At 45.6% G+C, this 17,773-nt stretch overlaps 1 protein-coding gene and 1 non-coding gene across 5 annotated transcripts in view; both read right to left on the reverse strand.

Annotated features, from left to right (window-relative positions):
* SLC7A6 (solute carrier family 7 member 6) overlaps positions 1-17,773 on the reverse strand; it is a 32,178-nt gene that overhangs the window by 3,939 nt on the left and 10,466 nt on the right. For all 4 annotated transcript variants that reach the window (XM_043436393.1, XM_043436395.1, XM_043436396.1 and 1 more), the window contains exons 5-11: positions 8,289-8,414; positions 6,125-6,269; positions 5,402-5,525; positions 5,101-5,204; positions 2,745-2,841; positions 682-831; positions 375-558 (exon numbers count right to left, since the gene is read on the reverse strand). In XM_043436393.1, coding sequence (XP_043292328.1) covers positions 375-558; positions 682-831; positions 2,745-2,841; positions 5,101-5,204; positions 5,402-5,525; positions 6,125-6,269; positions 8,289-8,414 — 930 coding nt within the window. The remainder of the gene's footprint in view (positions 1-374; positions 559-681; positions 832-2,744; positions 2,842-5,100; positions 5,205-5,401; positions 5,526-6,124; positions 6,270-8,288; positions 8,415-17,773) is intronic.
* On the reverse strand, positions 7,446-7,518 carry TRNAE-UUC. The gene has a single exon. It is a non-coding gene; the product is annotated as a tRNA-Glu (tRNA).

The raw sequence follows: 17,773 nt of genomic DNA on the forward strand, positions 1-17,773 counted from the left end.
TTCCTCCCACCTGTCCCCTGGGCACCCTGTGCCAGGCTCACCCCCAGCAAACCTCACTGTTCTCTACTCCATACCCAACCAGAGGGTCTGATGCATGACTCCTTGTCTTGCTACGTGGACTGCACTTTCAGGGAGGGGGTGTTTAACCCCAAAATAGGACTCTAAAGTTAGAATTAAAGTGATCATGTCAAAATCAAAAGGGGCAGCCAGGTCTCCAGCATATCACTAGTAAGGGGAAGCCATTAGCCATCACACCCACCTGTGCACACATCTTTGTATACACACACACACACACACACACCACACATCTTTGTATACACACACACACACACACACACACACAGCCAGTGTATAATAGGCAAAGAGAAGCTCACCAAGAACATTCCGAATAAAGAGTGGCCTCCGAGACTCTGGCAGATAAACACCCAGGAAGTAGATGGGGACCCCAGAGAGGGTGATTCCAATGCCAATGAGGGAATTGATGGTGTCACTGAAGAGGGGCACAATCACCAGAAACAAGGAGCATATGCAGAACACGATGGGAAAAAACAGGCTCAGCTGAAATGAAGAGAGGTGAGATGTTAGGTAAAGTGTGATGAGGGAATGGGAAAATGGGGAATGGGATGGGGGAAGACCTTGGAGAGATGGCCCACCCCTCCTGGTCTGCCCAGAGTCACTGACCTTGAGAGGTCGTGGCCGATCAGGCTCCTTCCAGCGAAGGTAGAGCTGTCCAGCGACAGAGAGGCCCACAAAGAACCAGTAGCTGAAGCTGAAGTAGTTGATGAGCAGGAAAACATCCTCCACAGTGAGGTAGATAAGTGTCATGGTGCACTGGAGGGGAAAGAGTAGGGGGAAGAGGAGTGGGCACTGTTACCACCCAGCCACCCAGAGACTCCATCACTCAACAGTCAGCACCAGATCGGCTGAGAACTGACTCAGCTTCACCAATGACCTCCAGCTCTTTTCAGTGACCCCCTTGGCATCAGATAAGTCCATTCTCCAGACTGGCCTTCCCGCCTTCCTCTGTTGGGGGCTCTTCCTGCATTCAATGCCTCCCTTATTTTCACATGCACTTCAGTAACAAACTAGACTCCTTTCCCCTTCTGATGGCAGACAGTGAGGCCCTCCTCACTGTGATGCACGAGCCTCAACGTGAATCACCCAGTGCCCTCTGAGACTGTCATACATGGGTCCCAACTACCTGGCTGAAAGAGGAGGAAGTGTCTCCAGAACCATCTCACTACCCTGGAGCCTTAAAAATGCAGGTTAGCAAAACAGACCCATACCCCTGGGAAAAAGAAGTATAACAGGATTTGCCCTCTGGAACAAAAGAGTTCTGGAAGACAGGAGTAAGGGACTATAGAGTCTGAGGAGAAGGTTAGATTTAACTTCAAGGATATGGAGTTCCCTCTACCCGTCTTTTCACCAGATTATCAACAAAAAAGATTGAAAACAAAAAGAGCCCGTTCTAGAGAACGGAGACCCAATACTGAGAGGAGAAAAGTAGGGTGCAAGGTGATTAATTTAAAAGCTATGATGTCAGATTGCCCTAAATTTATAAACTTAGTGCTATCCCAATCAATATATTGAGGATATTTTTTTTATTTTGATAAAATGATACCACAGTTTATCAAGACAAATAAACAAATAGGTGAGAACTGCCATGAAAATTTCAGGGGGAGAGGGGAACTGAAGAAGGACCCTCAGCCCCACTTTAGTTCTCAAATATTCAGTATAAAGCTAAATAAGGAAGTTTGGTGCTGATGGAAGGAAGAATTGAGATGATTATACATTTAAGGGGCAAATCGCTGTGCATGGCACATAAGCAGCACACTAAAAAATCATCTATTTTTATATGATAAAAATGTGAACAAAAAAAAAAAAAATGTGAACAATGCGGGGACTTCCCTAGCAGCCCAGAGGTTAGGATGCTGCACTTTCACTGCAGGGGGCACAGGTTTGCTTCCTGGTCCAGGAACTAAGATCTCGTATGCTACAAGGCACAGCAAAAAAAAATCCTAAAAAAAATTTTTTTTTAATTTGTTTGAAAAATGTAGAAAAATGGACTATTCATTAAGTGATATTGGTATAGTTGGCTAGCCATGTGAGAAAAAAAATTAAGTAAATCTCTTCCTCATTCCATTCACCAAATATAAACTCCAGATGAATACAAAAAAAAGTAATAAAACCATTAAAAAAAAGAAACTAAATGATAAAAACAATGAACTATATTTCAAATCTTGCTACCCTTTGCATCTAATAATACCTCAGTGCAAATTATAAAATGACAGTTCTTTTTCAGGACTCCTTCCATCTGTCAGAATACTTCATCATTCACTAATTTTGTTGAAAGAAAACACTTTAATGCCATCTACTATATAGAAATCTATCATGCCTATGATATGAACAGAGGCTCCTAGGGTAGCTGGTGTACACTGGCCTGGATTTCTAAGTATAATTTAAAAAATAAAAATGAGGAGCTAGAAAGAGCAGGAGGAGGAAAAAGAAGCCACTGACAGAAGAGATAGATAAATCTGACTGATTCACTTTTATATTCTTTTGTAGCATTTGCCTTCTCTATGTTTTACTTTTACATTTTTAAAAATTGTGGGAAAAAGAAACACTGAGAGGCTCAGGAAGGACCCCAGGAAGCTAGTATACCTCCCCCCAGCCAGTCCTCTCATAGACTCAGCAGGAGTACCACACAGCTATGTCCAGTGCCCACACTCCCCAGCACAGCTTACGTTAAACAATAAAGCAGGGATAGGTGTGAAACGCTCAACGTGGATCATGGACAGGAGGTCCGGGAGGTGGCCCTCACGGGAGCCCACAAAAAACAACCTGGAAGGACAAGAAATGTGTCAGGAGGATTCTTATACTCAGCCATGCAGCCACACTCCTCACTCAAGCTAGGCTCAGCCAGACCCAGAAGCCAGCAGTGGGCAGTCTCTCAGGATCCTCCCATGTTCTCTCTGCATGACCAAGCCAACCTTCACCTCCTTTATCCATGGATATCCCCACCATGAGCCATGACCCACTCTTACCCACTGACACTCCCATGCCTCTGCTATGCAACTCACCATCACCCAACTGATACCTTACCCTGCCATCACCACTGGAACCCCAATCCACTCCCCTGGGGTACCCTACTCTGGCACCCCACAGACTTCCTGCTTAACAGAACGGCTTTTTAAAGAAGGGCAGCCAGACTTCTGATTGTCTGACCTCTGTTCATCTTCCCTGAGCTCCTGATACATAAAAGGTCAGGGAGAGCCTGGGGCTTAAAGAGACAACTCAAGCTTCCTCTCTGCATTTAAAGAGCTCCGCTGACTGGAAACAGAGCAGCAAAGTGAGAGCGTCCAGGTAGTCAGCAGCATCATGGTGCACACAGCACCTGGCGTGGGGTGGGCTGGGGAGCAAAACACTCCCCAAGAGATGACCACATCTGCGCTGGGAAGAAGAGCTGGGGTTTTCCAGAAGATAAGTGTTGGGTGGGGACACAACACAGGCACAGGCAAAAGAGGTTTAGAGGCAATGAGAGGGTGTAGCCTCTTTGAAGGTTGATACTAGAATGCCCGTAGTTCCAGGATAAGGTATGTGAGGAGTGTGCAGGGAAGAACTTGCTTATGAGGCCGCGCTGTGGACACTGAACTAACACCAAGAGCCAGCAGTGGCTCTAAAGTAAGGGCTTGACCGGACTTGACACAGAGACTCTGGTGGCATCACTGAGGCCAACCAAAGCAGGCAGAGGCCAGGATGTGGGGGAGGCCAGACAAGAAGGTCATCTAGGGCAACAGCCCACAAGAGACGGGGCCTGAATGAGGGTGGACACCTGGCGGAGGACAAATCTGGTGGTCTTCTGTGCCTGCGTGTGTATTTGAGGCTGGGAAATGAGGGTGGACACCAGGGAAAAAATCAAGAGGCCAAGAGGCTGGGAATTCCCTGTGGTCCAGTGGTTAAGACTTTGGGCTTTCCCTGCTGAGGGCCCAGGTTCAATCTCTGGGTGGGGAACTAAGATCCTACAAACTGTGTGGCACGCTCCCTCTACTGAAAAGACAAAAAAGAGGCCAAGTAAGGAGGACTTGAACAGGTAGAGCACATGTTAAGTCTGAGATACTTATGGGCCATCCAGGTGGAGCCACAGGAGCTGCTGGTATCATCTGGAAGGGTGTCAGAGGTTCACAAGGCGAGTATCTGTACTGAAGCAGAGAAGCAGTACAGCAGGTAGAATGCGGGAGAGGACGTGCAAGTGAGGCAAAGGCATCGAGTACAAAGCCTAAGACAGCAGAATGGGTAATAAAGAGAGTGAAGAAGGTAACACGGGTGGAAACAGTTGTGCATTATCTTGACACAGCTGCAGTCCACTTTATGTGCAGGTCCACATTCTTACGCTGAGTCCCCTACCTTCATCCTGCCAATGCCACAAGATGGCTCAGAATGTGCCTACTACCTAAGTATTCGGGGGCAACTGGCAGAACCAGAACCTGGGAATCCTGGGATCAGGTAGCAGAATCAGCCTGGAAAGGCAGAATCAGTACTCTCTCTGAAACAACAGTGCTCTAACAGGTAAGTCTCTGTGTGGGAAAGAGAGCTGGAGCCTATGTGTTGGCCTCAGTGTTTTCTTTTTTTTTTTTTTGGCCTCAGTGTTTTCTATGACGTGAGGGGCAGAGTCGTCCTGTACCAGTCCAGGTACACAGCAAGTGCTCAATAATTATTCATCACAAGAATGAATCCTAATAAATGAAAAAAAAAAAAGAATGAATCCTGTGCTAGGCCTGCAGCACAATCCACAGGAACAAAGAGTCTGGTCCCCAACAGGATGGCTACTGTCTTAAGCTACTGCCTTCCTCCCTTGACCTCTTACCAATCTGTCCTCACCTCAGGTGAAAATGTGAGCTCCCAGCATACAAATGTTTGCACAAAGGCAAGTACACGTGTGCACACCCGCATACACAACACAGAGCACTAACCACTACACGATCGCATATACCCTCTGCAAGTCCAAGAGACAGAGAAGGGAAAGCGGCTCCGATGGACTCACCTAGACCCTCAGAGAACTAAATACTGTGGTGTGTTATAGGCGAAGCAGAGACACAGTACCTTGATGAAGCGAAGATGGACGCGTTGAGGCCCCCAAAACAGGACAGGGCGACAGCAATGGGAATGGTCCAGCTAAACATGCCAAATGTCTGGTCAGCAAATGTCTGGGGACAGAGCACAGAAAGGCACTCAGCACAGGACAGAGTGTCCACAGCTTCCTGAAGCTCTCAGGACAAATGCCATCACTGCTGCAAACCTCACCCTCAGGCCCAGACCCACCACCTGGAGTGGCTGCAGAAACAGAAGATTCAGCCATTCAGTATCAGAAGATGACAAGCAGATGGGATCCCAAGAGACTCACCACAGCCACAGCATCACTGGCAAGGACATCAGAAATACTCAGCACTGTGTAATAGGCCACGTTGGTCAGGATGTAGATGAGTGTCACAATTGGCATAGAAATCCCAATGGCCAGAGGCAAATTTCTGTCAGAACAAATGAGACAGGACTACCTGGAACCAACCTCTCCTTGAGGGTCAGAGCTACCCAGGAATTCCCTGGCCTCTGGATCTTTGAGGCTGACTCCCCCTCCCCACATGGCCTAAGGGCAGGATGTGTCCCATGCACTGGACTCTTCCTACTAAGAAAGAGAGGAAGAAAGCCCCTTCTCTGTGAAGATGACTCAGGATGAATATTTGATCCTTGTCCCAATGGGACCACTGGGTCCCTCTGAAGGAATAGCAGTGTCCTTCAGGGACTGGAGGACAGGCTGGGGACCTGGCTGCTCAGAGTAAGCTTCTGGCTCCCCAGGCTTCAATGTCAACCCCAGCTGGGTTGGCTGTGGCCCACCAAAGGACCTCTCCTCCAAGAAGGACCTTGTGGACCCTCCAATGTTAATGTGAGGCTGAGGAGCCAGGGGTTTCCCTCCTTACTCCCATCCTAGCCCCTCATTCCTCCGAGCTGGGAAAGGGGGAGAGTAGGGAGAAGTGATGAGAGATGAAGGAGGAGGGGCAGGAGGGGGCAAGTGTACCCACTATCAGCAGGAGTTCCAGCCAAGTTGAGGAGAGTGGGATCTCGCCTTTACCTTTCTGGGTTTTTGATTTCTTCTGTTACAAAATTAAGGGTGTCCCAACCTGAGTAAGAGAAGAGGGCAGAGTAGAGGGCAAGAGAGAGGTCTCCCACATCCCAGGAGGAACCCTTAAAGGCATCCTGAAAGTGCTCAGAGTGTCCTGTAGGGGCAAAGGCAAGTGGGGGTGCAGAGAGGAGTAAGAGGAAGGAGGAGGAGGAGGACAGGAGAGATGGAAGTGTAAAGAGAAAAAGGAGGGGGCGCAGGGCAGTGAGAAAGAGGAAGGGTAGATGGGGAAAAAAGGAGAAAGGAGGAGCATCAAAAAAAGAAAGAAAAGCAAGTAGGCAGGGAAAAGAAAAAAAAAAGAAAAACAATTTAGTACCAAAAGAACCACCACCTCCAGCTCCCTGCACTTCACCATCCCACCCACTCCTGAATCTTTCATTTCCCTTCAGTAGAACCCAACAATCTCAGAAAAAAAAAAAAAAAAAAGGCACTCCTGGTTGCCTTCTGAAGTGATAACCCCTCTTTGAAAGCCCTAAGGAATTTCCATTTCCTGCAAAAGACCATGCGGTCAGCCACAGCTCTTCCTCCTATTTTTAGAAAGAACCCTCTTTCACGTAAAGGAATCATTTTTCCATTAACAATTAGATCTTCCTGTGGAACTACTTCTCTTGGCCCAGACCACTGCATATTTTGGTTCAATGGGTTTCTCAGTCTCACGGAAAGAACTCTGTTGCTCTATTCGCAGTGGTTATTTCACAGGAAATGGTAGGCTTTGTAGGAACTGAGATCTTATTTTTCATGGGGTCTGGGGTTAGGTATGGGCCACCTCCACCTTTGGAGAGCCTCCCTAGACAAGTCAGCCTCCTTGAGGCCTTTAGAGACCGCACACTTGCAAGCCAAGGGAACAGCACCCCAATGTCCAAGAGACAGACCTTCTAGACACTCTAGTCTTGTCTTTCAACAAGACACAGACTTCTAAGGAAGCCTGCTGTGACCTCCTCAGAAGGCCTAGACCCATCCCTCAATGTGGCCAAAAGGGCTGGGTGTGCAACAAAGAGGGAGGAAAACAGAGACTCCCGAGCCCCAGGCATGCCAGTCATCATGCACGGCAGTTATTCCCTAGGGCACAGATCTTGGGGGGAGAATTACTCAACTACCCAATTTGGCCCCAAGATGTTTCAGAGACTCTAGGAACATCCAGATGGCTGGCTATACTAACTTGCACACAGGCACAAAGGTTCTAGGTCAGCTGCCTAAGATTCACCCAGGGCACTTCTTAAAAATATACCTTTTTCTCTGTTTGATTTTTTACCTGCACCACACAGGGTCTTAGTTTTCTGACCAGGGATTGAACCTGGGCCCTCAGCTGTGAAAGCACGGAGTCCTAACCACTGAACTACCAGAGAATTCCCCAAAACACACCTTTTTCAACTCCAAACCAACCAGAGTTGGATGGGTTGAGATGGGAGTCTCAGCTCTTCGGGTGACTGTAAACACAGCCAAGTTTAGAGAAAGACGCCCTAGAGAACTGGGCTGTCTAATGATGGAGACATCCTTGGCGAAGGACACCTCAAGGCTTCTCTAAAGGGTCAGGGGATCTTGGAAGGCCTGTAACCCTCATTGCCAACCTGCTGTGGTCTAGGAATGAAAAGCTCTCTAAAGTCAACATGCACAAAAGTCAGTGCCATCTTTGCAATGTTTTAATATTTTTGCTGAGACCTGACTCTGGGAGGGAATGCTAAATAAGAGCAAGTCCAGGTGAAAAGTAAAGGCTGCAAAATAACCACTCATTTCCAGACCCCATCTCCCCGCCACATACACCTCTCACCCCTCTCAAGAAGGGCTGAGCCCTCCTCCCCACTGCCTGCGGTCACACACCAAAAACAGGAACCAGGGTTCACTATCTTGATCACTTTTATGACCCAATTACAACCCAAGTTTCAAAAGCTCCTAGGCCCTTGGCTGACATCTTGCAATACTCCCCACCTCCACAAAGGGATGGAGGCCCAAGAAACCTGAGAACAGATTTCTCATTCTCATTGACACAGTCCAGGAGGTACACAGAAAGAGCTGAGCAGTAAAGCTAATGGAGTCCCCATGTTCCATGTTTTTCTCAAGGAACCCAGGGGAACTCCCAGAGTCACCCACCCTCCTTCCTACCTGGGAGTCTCCTTACCCTGGCACAGTTTAACAAGGCCCATGACAATGATGGCAATGAGTGCCAGGACCTTGGCGTAAGTGAACGTGTCCTGCACACGTGTGCCCCACTTGACGTAGGCACAGTTCACAAATGTCAGCAGACCTAGGAAGAAAACCACAAAGTCAGCGGCAGGTGTGAGACGAGGGCACCGACACCCAGCCTCTCTTTACAAAGCACATCATTTGTATCCTGTCTGCCTAAGGCAAAGGGGCCAAAGGACTGGTCAGAACCAGGAGAACAGGCTAACAGGGTACATCTTCTATCTGCCCCAGCTGAGAGGAGAACATATACCACTGTGAACAAGATATAAAGGCATGTACTACCACATATTCATACATTCTGACAGCCAGAACCATTTTTGGAAATTCCTCCCAAGCCCATGAATGGTGAACTTTACCCACGCTTCCCCACTGAGACTCCTAAAGTTTTAAACCCTCTGGGGCATTAGAGAATGGGGACAAGAGAGGTCCAACAACAACAAATAAGGTCAATTTAAATGCAGGTGGCGGGTCACCCAGGAATTAGACAGGCAATGTTTTGCATGTAATTATCTTTAAAAAGTCTGTCATGTGCCTGACAATTTCACATACATCCTCTTAATTAATTCTCACAACCACAACACAGATATTCCTATCCCCATTTTCTGGATGAGGAAACCTGAGGTTGAGAGAAGCCAGCTACCATTCCCAAGCTCACATGGCCCCCACTGATCTCCCCCACCCCCATTCCCATCCAAACATCCTAATTCTCAGGCCCGTGGAGACGTGGACTAGCATCAGCACTGCTGGCTTTATGTTCCAGCTCCTCACGCACCTCAGTGATGTCTGGTCCTGTGTTAGGGCTCCCACCACCTAACCCTGCTATACAGGGACTGCTCTAAGCCATGCAGAGAATGTGAGAACAATATCCAAGGGGCTCAACAGTGACACCTCTAAGTAATGCCCCTAGCCTCCAAAAATGACTTTTATGGGAACCTCAAATGTTATTACAAAATTTGGGGGCCCACCCTCCTGGCCCTATCTGCCTACTTCTGCCCTCACTGTGCACTCTCCTGCAGCAGACCCTCTGTACTGATGCTGTACATACTATACACACAAGGGAAATGTCCTCCCCTCCTCCTCCTGCCTTAACCAACAGCAAGTCCCACTTTCAAGGTCTAACTCAGTCCTCACTTCCTCTGCAAAACCTTGCCCAAATACATCAGCCAGGTCCTGCCTGAACTCTCTCTCCCTGAACCTACCATGTTCTCAATTCACAGCACAACTTAGAACTGCGTGCGATGGCCACAGGGACACCTGTCACAGCAAGGTCCCTCTCTCTGCCTCAGGCATTTGGGTGGTACTTTCAAGGAGATCACAAATTCTTAGTGGGAAACAAAAGCATATAGTTTTCTTAAGCTTACTGCCAAGCAAATATAGGAACTGATGAACCGAGGTTGGAATCAAAATGGTGATGAATTTCATTTAACTGCCAATCCCCTGAAGCAAGGCAACTTTCAGAAAGTTGGACATTCCTCCACGCAAATGGAAAGGAGAGCCATTGGCAAATGTGTGGTTATAAACATGAGTGGCTGAACAGCCTCCACAGGGCACTTAAAGAGCTTGCACGCAGTACTCTGGCAAATGACACAGGTGCTTACTAGTTAGTCATAAAGACGTGTGGCAGCAGGGGTCAAATAATGGCCAAAAGGGAGGGGAGAAGACCACAAGAATGCACCCTGCCAGGCAGGTCTTTCCAAGGACCTTCCCTGCTAATCCAAGTTCATTGTGGGGAGCTAAGCCTAGATCAACTAATGAGGATTACCTAGTTTACAGCCACCAGTAATCCAGACTCCTGCGCAATAGAGTCAGCATATTTTGAAGTAACTGCCAGCCCCCTTCTTGGGAACTGCTCCCCCTACTCTATCATGGCTGGTAGAACCCAGCTGGACCCAAGCTGAGCCTATTTGATCAACTCTGCCAAAAATATGGAGTTTGGATGCCAAGAGACTGAACCTAGCAAACAGCAGCTGGGTCAGGAGCAAGTAAAAATCACATACAAGCCCTTGTAATAGCGGAAGAAAAGCCACAAAAAGCAGAGGAAGGAAGCGGGACTACAAAAAGAAGTGACAGCAGTCCGTGAGGAGCTGTGCAGCTTGTGAGAAAAAAAGACTGATGAAAAGACACAGAAATATACACAAAACAGAGGTGGAGGAGAGACAATGAGGAGGAGGCAGAGACAAAGAGAAAGAGACAGAAAAAGAGACAGAGACAGAAAGATGGCCACACACGTGGAGAAAAAGGCTGTCTCACAACGTCCTGGCTGCGCTTACTGTGCTCTGGCTTCCACCACCAAGATGCGCCTGCAGGACGGGGAGAGAAGCTCACAGATTCCTTGGCCAGGCACCCTCTCCTCCGGCTTCTGCTCCTCCTCCTTCCCTCCATCCTGCTACAAACTGCCCCCATGGCTTGGTCCTCTGTGCACACAGGGGAAATTTAACAAGTAAAAGCATCACCTCATGGCAGCTCCTGCAGAGCCCCTACTCAAAGGCGAGCTGGAAGGATACAGAAGAGCCTGGTCACAGCAGTTGCCTCAGGGAAGAAGACTAAAGTTGACAGGCAGATTTTTTTCACCTTACACCCTTTTGTACTTTGACCTATTTACCATGCACATACACTTCTTTCTCAATAAAAGTACTTCATTTAAAACAACGTGTAGCCAGGAAGCAGGGCCAAGAGTAGAGTAAGGTGAGTAAGGAGGCTATGACACAAAAGTGAAGGAGGCACTCACTGTCACAGGATAGCTTGGCAAACCTGCGAGTACTGGCCCCAGGAGCCTCGCTTGCTTCACCGGCCTCTCAGCCATGCCAGAGAACACAAAGCTCCAAGAATAGCATACCAAGCAAAAGCCAACTACCTCAAATGTTTTCCTCATTCTAATTAAGAAACAAAATTTCACCATCTGACCCCCATCCCTCCTGCCTCCCAGAACTCCCATTCCCATCCAGCACCAAGGATCCTATCAGAGCTCAAGCACCAGACAACCAGGCTGAGCCTGGAGGCCACAATTCAACAACCACAATGAAAACACCCAAGTCCTCCCTTTTCCCTGATCTCATTTCTTTGCTGAAAACCTGCACCAGTGACTGTGGGACCCATGTGAGGGTCTTTTCAGGCTCTCTAGGTGCTTGTTGCTGGGAAATACTCAAAAAGCAGATCCAGACCCAACCCCTGTGTGTGTGTGTTTGTCACTCAATCGTGTCCGATTCTTTGTGACCCCATGGACTAAAGCTCACCAGGCTTCTCTGTCCATGGAATTCTCCAGGCAAAAATACTGGAGTGGGCTGACATTCCCTTCTCCAGGAGATCTTCCCAACCAACGGATCTAACCCAGGTCTTCCGCATTGCAGGCGGATTCTGTACCATCTGAGCCACCAGGGAAGCCCCAGACCCAATCCCTAAGCAGAAACAATCCCCAAATTCTTTGTGGCAAAGATGGCTATGTATCTTCTAATATCTGTTCTTCCATCTTCCCTGAGTAATAGAAATTAAAACTGGAGTCCGGTTGCCCAAATTAAAGATGACATTTCCCAGCCCCTTTTGCAGGCAGGTATGGCCAAGTAACTAAGTGCTTAACCCAGGGATATAAGCAAAGTTTCACATAAATAAGACCTTAGAGGAGTATCTTTGATGGGTGAGAGGTTCCTTTTTTTTTTTTTTCCATTTATTTTTATTAGTTGAAGAGAGGTTCCTTTTTTTGTGTTTCCCATTGGCCACATGCAGACATGACTAGAACTTGAGTGTCCATCCTTGACCATCAGCCAAAAGTCACATGTTGAGAATGGCAGAGCCATAAAACAGAAAGAAGGAACATGATTCCCTGAAGAATTATGAAGTCATTCTACCAGCCCCACACTGCCTACTTGCCCCATACTGCCTACTTTTAACATGTGAGAGAAATAAATTTCAATATGCTTGAGCCATGTTCCTTTTGGTTTTCAGTTGTTTGAAACCCAAACTAATCCTGATTAATTCATGTGCCCTCAGACAAAACTGCACCTCTTGCTGATAAGGAGATGGCCTAGCATCTGAAGCTGTAGTTCTAGTTATGCCAATTATCACAGCTTCCTTCTCCTATAAGTACTGGAAGGAAAGGGAACCTCCCAATTCCTCCCACAAACAAGCTGGGTATGACGAAGGGGCGTTCAAGGATAGAGTACAGTCCTGAACAACAACGACAAAGTGGGAAAAGAAAACGAAGCAGAAACAAACATCTACGAGTTTCTTAGGAGAGAAATGTTCTACAAGAGTCCAGAAGTAAACCCTTCCAAATGGAGCTCCCAGAATCAGAAGCTGCCTCTGGGCACGTGTATGGATATGTGTATGGATCTGTACTTGCCTTCTAAAAATTTTTTTAATTACACAAGTATACACATTGAGTCTTATTATCAAAACATTCAAACTATATATAGAGTCAGAGTCCAGGACCTTTGAGCAACTGTTGTCAAGACCAGTCCTCCTCAGGCCTGTTACTGTCAGAATATGAAAGCTGTCTATCCGTAACAACAACTGACCAAAATAGGAAACAGCAGCCTTCCTGCTCAGAGTAGAACCTTGCCCAGAAGGAAAAAAAAAAAAAGAACCCTACCCAGGCATGAGTCCAAGATAGCAAAAGGCAATAGGAAGCCATTCAGACACCACACAGTGTTTCCTCACCGCAGTCTCACCCTTGACTATGTCCCTTTCCTTCTTTCCCCTCCTCTCCTCCTTCCTTGTCAGCCTTACCAAATAAACCCTTGGGGACAATGGAGTCTCAGCTGCGAGCAGACCTCTGCTGATGCCAAGTGTCAGTAATGAACTGACTTTCATGTCAGTTCATGGCAAATATTCTTCAATGATGTATTTGAGTTTATATAACAGGATCCCACAAAGATAAATGCACCAAGACCTAAGCCAGAAACACACACTTCGTAGGCAAATCAAGCACTCCTACAATGCTGAGCAGCTGGGTTACCAAGAATACTGCTGGTCACCTGGCCAGAGAAAGGAACTATGAACCTCAAGAAGTGCCATTTGCCCCCACAGTCCCATAAGTGAATTAGAGCCCCAAGCATATTGAGTTCAGTGGGCAGCCTGAGGTCCCACTAACCACAGAAGAGCCCAAGATCCCAGAATATACGAGGAGAATGACAGTTTCTAAATTTCAGCACAATTGACATTTTGGGCCAGAGAAGTCTGTCGTGCGGGGCTGTCCTGTGCATTATAGGATGGTCAGCAGCAGCATCCTTGACCTCTACCCATTAGATGCCAGCAGCATCCCTTCCCAGCAGTTGTGACAACGAAAACTGTCTCCAGACCGAATGTCTCCTGGGGAGCGAACTCACCTCCAATTGAGAACCACGGTTCTGATATAATGAGTAGTTAAGACAATCTGAAATTTTAAAGAAAAACAAAACCTGCTTGGATCTATCCCCCTACCAGTGTAACCTGGGACTGGGGTGGGGGGTTGTCAGAAGACATGATCTAAAACAGCAGTGCCTTCAGGACCCAAGAAGGTAATATAAATGAGCAAAGACAAGTATGTCTGGATACAAAATAAGAGGGAGTGGAGGACTGGGGTGAACAAGAGACTATATGGTTCATTTAGAGGAGTAACCACTATTCAAATGCAACTGATTGTGTCAGGATGGAATATAGGTCCAAGTTTGCCAGAACTCTTGATGTTTCAAGAGAAAGGGCAAGTCCTGATTTTTAAATGTTGGCAAGTAATTCAAAATTGTTTAGAACACTGTATGGCCCAATACATGTGTGAACCAAGTCTGGTCTGTGAGTCATAGGCTTGCAGCTTTAACCTAGAGTTAGCTACATGGAGACTGCCTGGACCCCTTCTTCTAGGATGGAACCTTAACTGTCCACCCTGGCATGGATATAACTTCTTTAGGCAGTCTTCAATAAACAACCTGAATCCCTGTCATATCTCACTTTCAAGATGAACTTAATTCTCCTACCCAAGCCTCACAATGGACTCAGTGAAGATCTTTGTTTTTTGCCCTAATTATGACATAATCGGTTTCTTCCCATGTATATCTCTTGAGACCAGGCTGCTCTCAGTGCCACCCCTGCCCAAGGAGGCTCCCTCCAGCACAACCCAGCTTAGCTGGATGATACCTTAGCCTGATTCTATACCCTAATTTCGAAGAAGAAAAGTAAACTGAGCCCTAAAATCTAGTCTGTTAGGATGGGTCAAGGTTTTAACAACTTGGCTGCAGCTTTGACAAGTTCCTGCTCTCAAGCCTGCTTTATGGAAAAGCCTTAGTTTCTAGAAAGCAGGTTTTCAGGAATTCAAATACTGAGTAATCTGAGTAAGGTACATTTGAATGAAAGAAGTTACATGATATAACCACATTTTCTAACAGATGAAGACTCTCCTCCAATCAAAAAATTAGCTCCTAGTGTGGAGATAGGCTTTCTAAGCACAAAAAACAATGGGAAAAATCATAAAGAAAAAAAGATTTAACAAATAAAAATCTTCTTTATATGAAAAATGATGTACAGAAGTGCCCTTTGACTTAGGGCTTCCCAGGTGGCACTGTGTAAAGAATCCGCTTGCCAATGCAGGAGATGTGGGTTCAACCCCTGGGTTGGGAAGATCCCCTGGAGAAGGAACTAGCAACCCACTCCAGTATTCTTGCCTGAAGAATCCCATGGACAGAAAAACCTGGCAGTCTACAGTCCATGGGGCTGCAAAGAGTCAGACACGACTGAGCTCTCTGACTTAGTTATTCCTGGAATTCATACTGAAGCCATCACCAGACCAATGCACAGACACAGGTGCTCAGAAAGAGTACGGATTCATAAAACCTTCTAAAAAGTAACTGGGTAAGACACAAAGAAACTTAAAACAGTTTAATTCTTTAGATACAGGGTTTTCTCTTACATAATTCTACCCTATTAGAATATGAAAAAAACTCTGAAAATGATTTCTACACAAAGATTTCCCATAGCAGCATTATTTTTAATAATAATATTATAAGGCACTCACTACATGCCAGGCAGGGAGAAGTATAATATGTGTACTGATTCATTTATTCCTCGCAACAATCTTTTCAGATAGATATTATCAACAAACTGAAAAAAAAAAAACAAAAACAAAAATCGCCTGCCCTATCAGCCAAACAACTGGATGCTGTGGCCATCAAGCCATTACAGCTGCCCCTCAGGGAGCCCTGAGGGAACTCAGGTTGAAACAGGATGCCCACCAACTAGCAGGCAGCCACTCCCTGACAGAGTACCCTGAGGAGACTCAGGATGAGAAAGCAGAGGTACATATCAAAGGAAGGATGTTAATGACCCCTGACTTTTCTCATAAATAGAAAAGCACTAAATTCTTTAACCTGGGATATCTGGTTTTCTTTAATTAATAGTAATCTTTTGGGACTTCTCTGGTGATCGAGTGGATAAAATTCTGAGCTTCCACTGCAGTGGGCATGGGTTCAATCCCTGGTCAGAGAACTAAGATCCCACATGCCTCGAGGCAAAAAAAAAAAACAACAAACAGTAATCTTTTGATGTTCCAACTACTGGTCTTTGCTGCAAAAATTCCTATATATCCTGGCTCCTCCCTTACCTCTTCAGAAGCTATCTTGAGATGCTGTGCCCCAGGCTTAAATCCTCAGTTTTGTCTGCCAAATAAAACCTAACTCTCAACATTTAGGTTGCATATTTTTTTTCAGTCAACAGTACAATCAATATTCCCATTTTACAAACGAGATAACTAAGGCAATAGTTAACTATCTCCTCCTAGTTCAGTAGCTACTCAATGGTAAAGCTGGAATCAAACCCAGTATAGCATGGGAGCCTATGATTCCCCAGTCCCCCAACCCATAATTCCCCCAACCCACTCCCTTCCCCATGGCATGCAGGATGTTAGATCCTAGTTAGATCAGGGAGCAAACCATGCCCACTGCAGTGGAAGTGAGGCGTCTCACTGGACTACTGGGGAAGCCCCCCACCACCAGCACTGCCGCCTTTTCTTTGCCAGGCAGAGCAGCTCGCAGGAAGGATCTCAGCTCCCCAACCAGGGACTGAACCCAGGCCACAGCAGCAAAAGCCTAGAATCATAACCACTAGGCCACCACCAGGGAACTCCTAGGGAGTCTATGATTTTAACCATTACACTGTCTGGAAACTACTTCTGTGTCCCAAATCACGTTTTCTAGCAACAATTGATGAAAGGGATTTAATATTAAAAATTTTTAAATGCAATATACAAATCACAGAGAGTGTGATCATAAGGATTGCTGTGTCCAACTCTTTGCCACTCCATGGACTATAGCCTGCCAGGTTCCTCTGTCCATGGGATTCTCCAGGCAAGAATAGTGAAGTAGGTTGCCATTTCCTTTCTGACCCAGGGACTGAATCTATGTCTGCTGCATTGCAGGCTGCATTGTAGCCACCAGGGAAGCTCTGATCTCAAGGGTACTTTTTAAAAATGATGAATAAACAGGAAAAAAAAAATACTGGGAGATATTTCACACAATATTTATAGTAACAATAGTTCTCTCAGAGGTAAAATCATGGGTGATTTTAATTTTCTTTTTGCATTTTTCTAATTGTCTGTATGGTCTATGCATTATCTTTTAATAAAAAGAAGATATATATAGAACAGAAGATTATATATATAATAAAGTAATATATACTTTATATATATAAATATATAATATATATAATAGTAAATATATATATAATAGTAAAATATAAAAATAATAATTATATATATAATAAAATAATATATATATTACTTTAAAAATGTTTCTTTTAACATTTCACAAAAGGGAGGGAAATTCATGATATACTAAGTTTAAAAAGTATAATATAAAGTTATATACAAAATATGGTTCCAATTCTATAACAGAAAGAAATGTGACTGAACTATTAAAAGTACTCCCATCTTGGGGTAGATTACAGGTGATTTGAGGCTAATTTAATTTTCTTCTTAACAAACATATTTTTTTTTTAACAAATGATTATCGAAAAATTTGGAACACTTCGCAAATTTGCATATCATCCTTGCGAACAAACATGTTTTATAATCAGAAAATTACTGCCTTTTTTAGAGACCTCAGTCAGGCTAGAGACCCCTGGTGAAACCCTATCAGATACACAGCTGAGTAACCACCTTCTCTCCTCCCAGGGGTATCTGTAGAAGACTTTCCTTTAATATCTGCCTTTAATAAATTCCTTAAAGTCAGGAAGCACAGCATATTGTACAATTCTTTACTGCTAACTCCAAGGTACTGTCAGTCTATTTTTAACACTGGATAAACCGCACATACTGCCAAAGTTCTGCAAGCAAAGATATGGAAAAAAACAGTATAATTAAGTGCCTCTGGCAGCACCGTGCTAAGGGACACAGGGAATTCTGGGTCACTTCTCAGCTAAAACACTAGCTTTACTGGACTAAGTTCACAATAATCTTCTCTC

This window comes from Cervus canadensis, chromosome 18, assembly GCF_019320065.1.
Source record: "Cervus canadensis isolate Bull #8, Minnesota chromosome 18, ASM1932006v1, whole genome shotgun sequence".
NCBI classification, from domain to species: domain Eukaryota; kingdom Metazoa; phylum Chordata; class Mammalia; order Artiodactyla; family Cervidae; genus Cervus; species Cervus canadensis.